This window comes from Sycon ciliatum, chromosome 7, assembly GCF_964019385.1.
Source record: "Sycon ciliatum chromosome 7, ocSycCili1.1, whole genome shotgun sequence".
In the NCBI taxonomy this organism is placed as follows: domain Eukaryota; kingdom Metazoa; phylum Porifera; class Calcarea; order Leucosolenida; family Sycettidae; genus Sycon; species Sycon ciliatum.
Genome location: NC_088649.1, coordinates 34,204,925 through 34,214,968, shown reverse-complemented (window position 1 = coordinate 34,214,968; position 10,044 = coordinate 34,204,925). Strand labels below are relative to the sequence as shown.

The 10,044-nt window shown below is 45.2% G+C and overlaps 1 protein-coding gene across 1 annotated transcript in view; it reads left to right on the top strand.

Annotated features, from left to right (window-relative positions):
* LOC135820674 (uncharacterized) overlaps positions 1-10,044 on the top strand; it is a 159,101-nt gene that overhangs the window by 45,269 nt on the left and 103,788 nt on the right. The window contains exon 7 of the mRNA XM_065333689.1: positions 1,435-1,543. Coding sequence (XP_065189761.1) covers positions 1,435-1,543 — 109 coding nt within the window. The remainder of the gene's footprint in view (positions 1-1,434; positions 1,544-10,044) is intronic.

Below are 10,044 nucleotides of genomic sequence, written 5' to 3'. Positions count from 1 at the left end.
TATCATAGCAGCGTGCTGTCTATACTGGTTACCCCAGCAAGTGTTGGGTGTGCATAGGTAACTGTCTTGGCCGTTTTATGCCGATGTACTCCGTGTGGTGTAGACCAGGTGTGCATTGGTGGTCGATTCACATCGCTTCGCCAGTTGTGTGGATTAGACAGTTATCTGGCGCAAGTCTTGATCTGTCTCATTCAGATCTTGTTCGCTATCGTTGCTATAAGAGAAAATCTTTGGATGCACATCCAGTGCATTTGCAGATTTGAATGCTTCTCTTGCGACGGGCGTATACATGGTACATGGCACATGGTGTGCGTGTGGACTCGGTGGCTTGAAGGTGTAATGTTGTACCTACCACCTTTGTTGGTTCCAGGGTTCAGATACTTTCTATTTGAAGTATACACACCTGTTAACCATGGACTGCTTCTGGCTAGATTAACTCTTGTGTAATCAATGGTGCTAGTGAAGCTTATCTCAGATCCACACTAGAAGCAACTGAGGTGTGGTGAGCCCATAAGTGGGATCGTTTTCAAGTCCATCCAGAGTTTTGGGGATTTAAGGGGGTGTTGGCCGTTGGGCGATTCAATAGCCAATTGAGTCATCTTTCCAAGATTCCTTTTGAGTCTCTCTCCCCTCTCCCGAGGAGACCCACGTGACCAGTTTTGGCAGTGAGCAACAAGTACAAGTACGATTGTGTGTGTGTGTGTGTTTGCGTGCATGTGCGTGTGTGTATGGGTGTATGTGTATGTGAGAAAAGGGAGAGAGTGTGGGTGTATGTGTGTGTAATGGTGTGAATTTGTGTGTGGATTTGGCAATTAAGTCCCCAGCTCTATTCTATAATATTCACGCTGAAACTGTTGCTGCATAGCCCCGAGTCTGAAGGCTTGGCAACTTCACGCCTGCACCTGACTCTTGCGCTATGATACCCTTCAGAATTCCCCGCCTTGCTCCCCCTTATGTTCGGGGTGCCCGTTTTGGAGCCATCTGTTTCCTGATGATCGTCGAAACTCAGAGTTGCGTCCCATCTTCCAATCTCTCTTGTGTCATTGTATGACTTAACAAGTAATTGAAATGTTTCTTGAAATTCACAAGTGGCACGTTGCATATCAATATCACATAGCCACACGAAGTTTATCTCTATAACACATAGCCATAATATATGAAGTTTATCTCTATAACACATAGCCACACGAAGTTAGTCTCTATAACACATAGCCACATGAAGTTGATAGTAGTTGTCAGCACCCGTATCACTCTGATAAATTAATATGATTGTAGATCGCCTCGCACTACTTGATCTCGCAATGCCTGGTACTTGGGCATCACGGATGTTAACGCGCTTGCACATCCTGTCTCTTTTCCACCTGCACCTTGCATGCTGCTTCAATATCACCTATTTTAGTGTAATTTTCTCATCATTGTTCTTGTTTTGCTCAGGCTCTGGTCATTACCTATCAATTGATATCGGTGATAATACTACTAAAGTGTCTACTCTTCATTCACCCTGGTATACTACTATAAGCAGAGCATGTACAGTGTCTTTCTGGTAAGTCTTTGGTCTACTCCTAGTATAACTTAGTCTGAGAAAATAGCACCAACAATGATACACAGGCGAGCCAAATATAGTATTGTAGATTCTTGGTTGGAGGAAAGCAAATCATCACACAAAGTACAGAAGCCATTATTGATAGCTTGCATACTGTCCTACCGGTAGGACCGAAGAAATCAAGCTTCAAAAGTGCTTTGGGCTGAGACATTTCTTGAAACAATTGTTGAGATGAGGTCTTTATCAGGCAAAGTAATGGCGCAAACTGCAAGGCTATGTCCAGTGCATCGTGTATGTGCAATTTTATTGATTGTCAAAATGGCTGCACATAATCCTGTCGGTGAAAAAAAATTTAGTGCAATGGCGGGCAGGAGCACTTTTGGAGCTCCGCCTCGCGTCACTTTTTACTTTCAATTTGATCCTCTTTGGGAGATCGATCACGTATTTTTCATTAAAGGGGAAGTTAAGGCAAAAATTAAAATTTCACCAGTTGTAGTCTTCGGGGTGCTGAGTCGAATGGTCGTGGTCCGAGGAAGCTGAGACGCTCCCTTCCTACTTGAATCCCAATCGAACTCGCGCACTTCCACCGAAACTTGAACAAGCGGTCACGTGCTCCTGCGTACGCCAGTCACCTGGTCACCGTGCCTGCAGGGTACAACTTACTAGCCTGTTTGACCTTTTTTGGGTGCAGTCCTGTCACTCGAGTTGAACCTTGGTGTGAAGTTGTCGCCTGCTGGCGTGGTGACCAGGTGATTTGGGCACCCAGGAGCACGTGACCGCTTCTTCAACCATGTTCGATTGGGAATAAAGGAGGAACGCTGCATCGCAGCCTTTTCGGATCAAAACCAGTCGACTCAGCGTCCAAAAGACTACAACATATGGGCCAATCGCGGTCATCCATGCTTTTATAAGAACGAAATGGCGCTTTTAGTGACATTTTGCATACAAATCCCCATCTAGTAGGGCGCAGTCACCCAGTTTCGGTGGAAGTGCGCGAGTTCGATTGGGATTCAAGTAGGAAGGGAGCGTCTCAGCTTTCTCGGACCAAGACGATTCGACTCAGCATCCCGAAGACTACAACTGGTGAAATTTTAATTTTTGCCTTAACTTCCCCTTTAAGGAACTAGCTAGTAATGGAGTCAAGCCAGAGGAACTCCAGCAAGTGGACCTGCATGGCCGACCAGGCTGGTGCACTGTCACCCCCAATCATGCCGCCGCCAGAGATCACCTTGTGTCCACTTCTTTCAAAAATTGCTGGTAAGCCCGTAGATATTGTCATTGGAGACACCGAGCTCATTAGCCTGCATTTGTTTGACTATCCGTATCACCTGCATGATGGTGCATTGTCTTCGGCCATAAGCCAGTATGCATTGATTCACGGGTCTCCTGATAGGAAAAAATCCTGCACGAAGGGTTCTCAGGCCTCGTTTACACGACAACGATTGAAAAGCGTTTTTTTCAAAACCTTTTTCAAAAGAATACGCTTCCACAGATTTTGATAAGAGCGTTTACACGACAACGCTAAAAAACGTTTCAAAAACGTTTCAAAAACGTTTCAACCGAAAAACGGCTTCAAAGTGTTTTTCAATCGTTTTTGTTCCGTTTCGTTCTCGTGTAAACGGCAAAAACGTTTTACTAGTACAAGCCTTGTACTCAAAACATGCCACCGCCAGCCTTCGCCAGGCCAACTTATTGCACGTGACCATTGCGCGCCGAAAAACATGTTGCAGTGTACACGATTATCATTTTCGTGTAAACAGCAAAAACGTTTCGAAAACGATTCAAAAACGTTTTTCAATCGTTGTCGTGTAAGGGCACGCTCACACTGCGACCAAAACCAGCGTCCATGCGGCCATGCGGCCAAGTTGCATGGCAACGGCATGAACTTGACCAAAACGTCGCGGCCACGTTTCAAATCGTGACCGCGACCTCCGGAGGGGGGTGCCACGACTTGGCGGCAACATGATCGTAGGCGTGAAGCATATTTGTGTACAACCTGGCCTGAAGTATATTCAATTTCTCAAATTCCGGTGTGTTGATTCATGAAACTCGGCGCGTGTTCAAAGGTTTGACGATTGGAACTATAAAGAGAATTTTTGGTAGTGGTAGAACGTTGAAGAGAGGGCAGAAGTTTGCAAAGGAGGGTTTTGTTCATGCTGTGACAATGTCATTGTCTGAAGCGGATGATGATGCTGTAGTCAGTGCATTTTGTTGGGCAAGCCAGACGAAGGATAAAAAACACAAGGTGTTCCTGGCCATCAACTGCACTAACTTCGACCTGCTGCTTGGTTTCTTGGCATTGGCATTGGCTTTTTTGGGCTTAGACTTCGGACATTTTCTCAACAGTGTCTTTTCTGGAGCTTTCCTACACAAAGGATACGACTTGTGGGAGAAATATACCGGATATGGTTGGTCATTGGATTTCTCACCGTTGTGGAAATGCTTGTAGCACAAGCAAGTGTCCTTGGATGGCACCAGATCTTTTCTATTGATTCTTGTGAGCCAAATGGCTCGCACTGTCGGCTTACGAGGGAGAAAATGAAATTTGATCTTCTTTCCTTTCACTCTCCTTGTCGAGCAACCCACAGCACAACAGTGATCATTCTGACCCATCCCCGGTTGCTACAAATAACTGTACCAAAGGGAAGGAAACACACGTCTCAAGGTAAAAAGGAAAAACAACCTGTCGCTCTGCCCCGAAAAATCGATTCAAACATCCGTGTTCTCCAGAGCCACCTCGGGAACGGATCCCCGGAGGCGACTTTGGCAACCCGTCTGTTGGTACGACCAAGTCATCCCGCAGATCTCCACTAGTAACTTGCTCAGTTTAGACCAAGACATGAATAACCTTGGGTAGTAGTAAACCTAGATGCTGTTGTGCACATGTCTGTACTGTTCCCCGGCCCTCAGTTACCTCAGCCTGCGCATGACTACTGTGTGTTGTGTCCTGTTGATGTCCCTATTCATAACTGCTGCATTGCCTTTCATACTACACCCGCTGGTTTCTCATGCTATTCATCCTTGCTCACGCTAGACTAGACGTCTGCGTAGGGACAGCATGCTGGTGTGCTGCATGCATTCTTTGCTAGTTCCATATGGGCATAGTTCTTTGCCCTACTGTGGTGGGATGGTCGTCCCGTGCAGCCGCAATGATCAGCTGCGCTACGGAAGTTCAGTTCCGGCAAACATGCGTGCGGATTTGCATTTTGCTGCTTGATTTTGATGTATTTGGGTTAGTGCAAGGAAAGAGCTTGCGGGTGCAGTTGTTGTTTTCTTTCTCTTTGGCTGTTTCTGTTACTACCAGGTAGTAGCTAGCCTTTTGAAGTATTGCAATCAGTTTGCAATGGATACAGTCTTCTCCTAGTGATAATATTCTATAAACCTCAGACTCTGTGTTGTGAGTGAGAATACCGGCGCAAACACCGTCTATGAGCTCTGGTACCACAGCCAACCGCCAGCTTGCCAGTGCTAGTGGCATGGGGTCAGAAAAACCGTACTCGTACTCATCTGCTGTAGGAGGATTGGATGCGGAAAGGGATGCATCTGGGGAATCGGAACCTGCCTCGGCAGGAGGCACCGAAGGTCAACCCAATTTCACTCTAGCTCTGTCCCCCGACAGCAGCTGGGTTTAGGAGTCAGAGAGAGGAGCCACCATGCCCTCCGCACAGCAGCCTAACCCCACCACATCTCTGGCCCACTCTGATCCTGATAAGGACGAAGACAGAGCGATGGCTTTACTGGCTGACTGCACTAAGGACAGCAGCAACGCAGGCAATAACAGCAAACGGCACCGAAGTTCGACCTCCCCCTCAGCAGAAACCTCATGGCTCTTGTACCCAGGATAACCCTTCTTCCTGCTGCCCCTGCTCACCGCATTACCCCACTGACACAGTCCTTCATAAATCGTGGCTTTGTGAATGTTTGTATTCTTCGAAACAAAGTAGCTGAGGTCACTGATATCCTGCAGCAATACAACTTTGAAATATTTGGCGTCGCAGAAACCTGGCTTGACAGCACAACGTCAGACAGTGATATTGATATACCAGGTTACTGTGTGATATGGCACGATCGCCCGGTACACAGAGGTGGCGGTGTATGCTTTTATCTCCGTTCCGGACTCCAGATAAAACCGCGCCCAGAGCTTTCCGACTCTAACATTGAATCATCCTGGATCGAAGTCAAAGGGCGACGAAGGCAAAAACTAGTTGGGTGCTTATACCGGCCACCTGACGAGTCCATCTCGTACTGGCAGACCAGGACCGACCCTGAGGGACACTGCGATTGGCCGTGTATGGGGTTCCAGGTGGTTAACGGCGGCATTTCACTATTCATTGATGACTAGCAATTAATAAAAATGACTCAATTCCTTGAGTACCGGTATCCAATTTGATTCTGAATGCGAGGTATTTCCCGCCAAAAATGAAAGTTGTACCATCGTTTCAAAACTCATATGAGGAAAATTGCGAAAATTGACCGAGCAAAGTCCCGAAGAAATGTTTCAAAAATCTCAATCCTAATTTGAATTATTTGAAAAAGTCTAGAGGTCTATACTTTTGAAACGCACAATAACACTAAGTCTGGACGTGGATCCGCTATCCAACGCCGCTCTACTCACCTCATTGTCTGTCACCAGCTCAGGATCAGCTTCCTCAGAACCGGAAGGAGAACCTGAAAACATTTCGACGCTGAACGAAGACAAGCCGAACAAAAACACAGTCTGAAAACTACTAGGGCCAAGAACAAACTGACACTACTATAATTTGTTCGTGACATCTCAATGAAACCTTAGTGATAATGCTTCTTTTTATCCGACATAACGTGGGATTTGAACCCGCACTATGGCCCTGCATGCATTCGCCCCATACACTTCACATACAGTAAATTTCGCTAATAACTACTGCGGATATAACGACAATTCGCGAATAACGACATAATTTTCATGCCCAGGGCAAAGTCCCATCTAACTGTGCCACATATAATGAGACTTCGGGTATAACGACACTTCGCGAATAAGGACACTTTTCTGATGCCCCGCCGAGTGTCGTTGTAAGCGAAGTTGACTACGTTATCATCTTGCAGTTGAAAGCCCTATGTAAGGCCTCGTTTACACGGCAACGACTGAAGAACCTTTTTGTCAAAAACGTTTTGAAAAGTATACGCTTCCACAGATTTTGATAGGAGCGCTTACACGATAACGCTGAAAAATGTTTCTAAAAGGTTTCAAGCGAAAAACGACCTTCAAAGTGCTTTTCAATCGTTTTCGTTCCGTTTCTTTCTCGCGTAAACGGCAAAAACGTTTTACTACTACGAGCCTTGCACTCAAAACCTGCCACCGCCAGCCTGCACCAGGCCAACTTATTGCACGTGGCCATTGCGCGCCGAAAAACGCGTTGCAGTCTTCACGCTTATCGTTTTCGTGTAAACAGCAAAAACGTTTCATAAACGATTGAAAAACGTTTCATAAATGATTGAAAAACGTTTTTTTCAGCTGTCGTGTAAATGAGGCCTAAATAAGGTGGCCAGCTGTCTTTGATGGTACGGTATGGGACAGTTACGGGATGGTGTCAGGCATTCTGTCGTCAGGCACAAATAAGCAAACAAATACCGAATTAAAGCTGTGTGGACCCTGGCTAGCGCCAGGCGTTACTGAGGCGTTTCAATCCGGGTTGAGTTCGACCCGGGTCAGATTTCAACCCGCCATGTGCGTAAAATGAATGGCGCGTTTACATGACGCATTGCGCTTGACCCGGGTTGAAATTTCGCCCCGGGTTGATTTCAACCCTCCCCCAAGGGGAGGGTTGAAATCAACTCGGGTCAAGAAAATCGTACAAACGTACTTCTGTGCGTATCTCGCGCCAGGTTTGAACGGCACTGCAGATGCAAATTTCGCGCGAACGGATTCACGTGACCATACAGGACTGTAGAGGTGGACTTTTGGCGGCATATCAGTATTTGACCCGGGTAAACTGTCCTCATGTACAGTCTGTTTCAAAAAGATTTACAATCAGGTTTGGGTCCTAAAAAGTATGATGATAAGAGAAATTTGGACAACAAAGTACATAGAACGGCTTGTTAGGACACGGCAAATTGTTCTGTGAAGGTTTCGGAACAATTGGACCAGCCGTTAAGGAGTTAGAATTTCGGCCAGGTTTCCGGCCTTTTCCAATGGTTTCGACTTTGCCCAGGAAGCCAGTAGCGATTTTTATCAAAAACCCGCGATTTACGTATGTCTGTTTGGCCTCGTGGTTATGCATGCTGTCTGCTGACCATGAAGTTGTAGGTTCAAACCCCAGCCTATCTTCAACTCATAACCTTTTTTTCTATCGTTTTGCTGTCTGTGGACCATGAAGTTGTGGGTTCAAACCCCAGCCTATCTTCAATTTTATTTCTTTTTCTTTTTCCATTGATTTTGTGGCACTATAAAAGCACAGAGAAGTATTGCATTGAGATCCGAGATGTCTTGTTGTGACGCACAATACTATCATAGATATATCATAGATATAATAAGACCAAAGACCAAAGTACAGTAGAGTGTGACTCAATATAATCTGTCTGTCATAGCCACCCACCCACAATCTTGCTTCCTTGTGCACGAACACGAAACACACGCAAAGACACATACACACGTCTGTGCTCGGTTTCCAGTTGTTTTTAATTTGTTGGAAAGTTAATGGTATAAGAGCATGCATACATTGATACCACAACAATGAGACCTGGCAATAGTAATAAGTTAATAACAATAATGAAATTTGAAATGGCAATAATGAAATGGGGTTGTCATAAAGATCAAAAGAAATCATCATATTGCAGGAAAGAAGTGTAATAAGATGTATGCTGTTTTACGGTATATTCCACTGTCCACACTGATATCCTTTGTAATAAGGGATTGACAGTGAGTAGAGAGAGCGTTCTTCCAGAAGATAGCGGTAATTGGAATGTTGATTAGGAAAATGGCGGGAGTTCCTCACGCAAGGGACCTCGAGACCGCCGGTTGAACTGTGGTGAAAACCCATCACCACTTGGGATGAATACCTGTAAAATCACAAAAACTCAAGCACAGAACAGGAAAAAGAACCACAAAACTTAATTACCTGCATCATCATTAGCATCATCATCATCATCATCGTCGTCATCTTCATGGACAAGGTCTTCGTCGTCATCTCCGTCGTCATCATCACTATCGTCACTATCGTCACTATCACCTAGTTCAATGATGATCTTATCTATCATCTCATCTTGCAAACCGTCATTAACCCATGATTGATCAACAAGTGCGTCACAATGTCGGCAACAATTTGGCCACAATTCAGGTTTCAGACTTGCAAACGCATTGTGAACATGCTCCTGTACGTCACCTATCTTGTACGTTTTGTTGATATTGGCTACATTACCCTTAAGCCGAGCCCATACTAACTCAATAGGATTGAAAATGCAATGATAAGGAGGAAGGCGAAGGACATCAATCCCTTGCTTTTCAGCTTCCTCATCGCACACATATTTAGGACTAGGCTTATTCAACTTAACTAAATCAAGAAGCTCCTTCTTCACCATGTCCGGAGTCCAATGGATAGCACGCTGGCTCAACCACTCTTGGATCTCCGCTTTCCGCGACGATGTGGTGGGGCACTTGGATGCCTGCGTCTTCCGCGTATGGTACGGTGCATTGTCCATGACAATGACCGCACCTGCAGTAGAACAATGAAGATGGACAAAAAAACACTAATCAAACACCATGGCCCTATTATAATATGAAAAGGTTCCAATTCTGAAACACAACCACTATTATGATCAATGGAAATTGCAATCGGCAGTTTTCACTAAAACAATTTGGAAATAAAACTCACATATGTAACAAACAGAACAAAAAAGAAGGGAACAGTTGGCTCACCTGCCGGTAGATGTTGTTGAATTGAAGGCAGTAGCTTCTGCGTCCACCACTCTTCGAAGTGCTTCGCGTTCATCTCATCATGGTAATCATGAGATTTGGTGTTTCCCACAAACACCAACTCACACCCTGGTAGAAAGCCACCTTTCCAACCAGCGTGCAAGATTATGAGACGCTTGCCCTTCCCAGACGGAGCTTCATGGGGTTGCTTGTCACCTCCTGCTGCATCTTTCAGATACCTACAGTAAAGTGTACAACACAAATGTTCTCTCAGTAACATTTTAATACATGTAACTTCTTACAGAACCAGAACATATTGAGAAAATGATCCAATAGTGAAAACATACATGCAACACCTATAAAACGAAACCATCTTCAATAGTTCTCATCACCACTTATATCCAAAGATACATACAGCAATAACAAATTTCACTGTTACAAACACTACATCAGTGCCATGAATTTATAAATTTGGGAAGACTCACCATTTCCTAGAAACAGCATGATGGGCATTGATCCAGGTTTCATCCAGGTAAACAATTGGTCTGCCTTCCCGACGAATTTGCCTGATCCGACGCAGGAAGCGATGACGCCAAGCAACAATATCAGTCCGCTC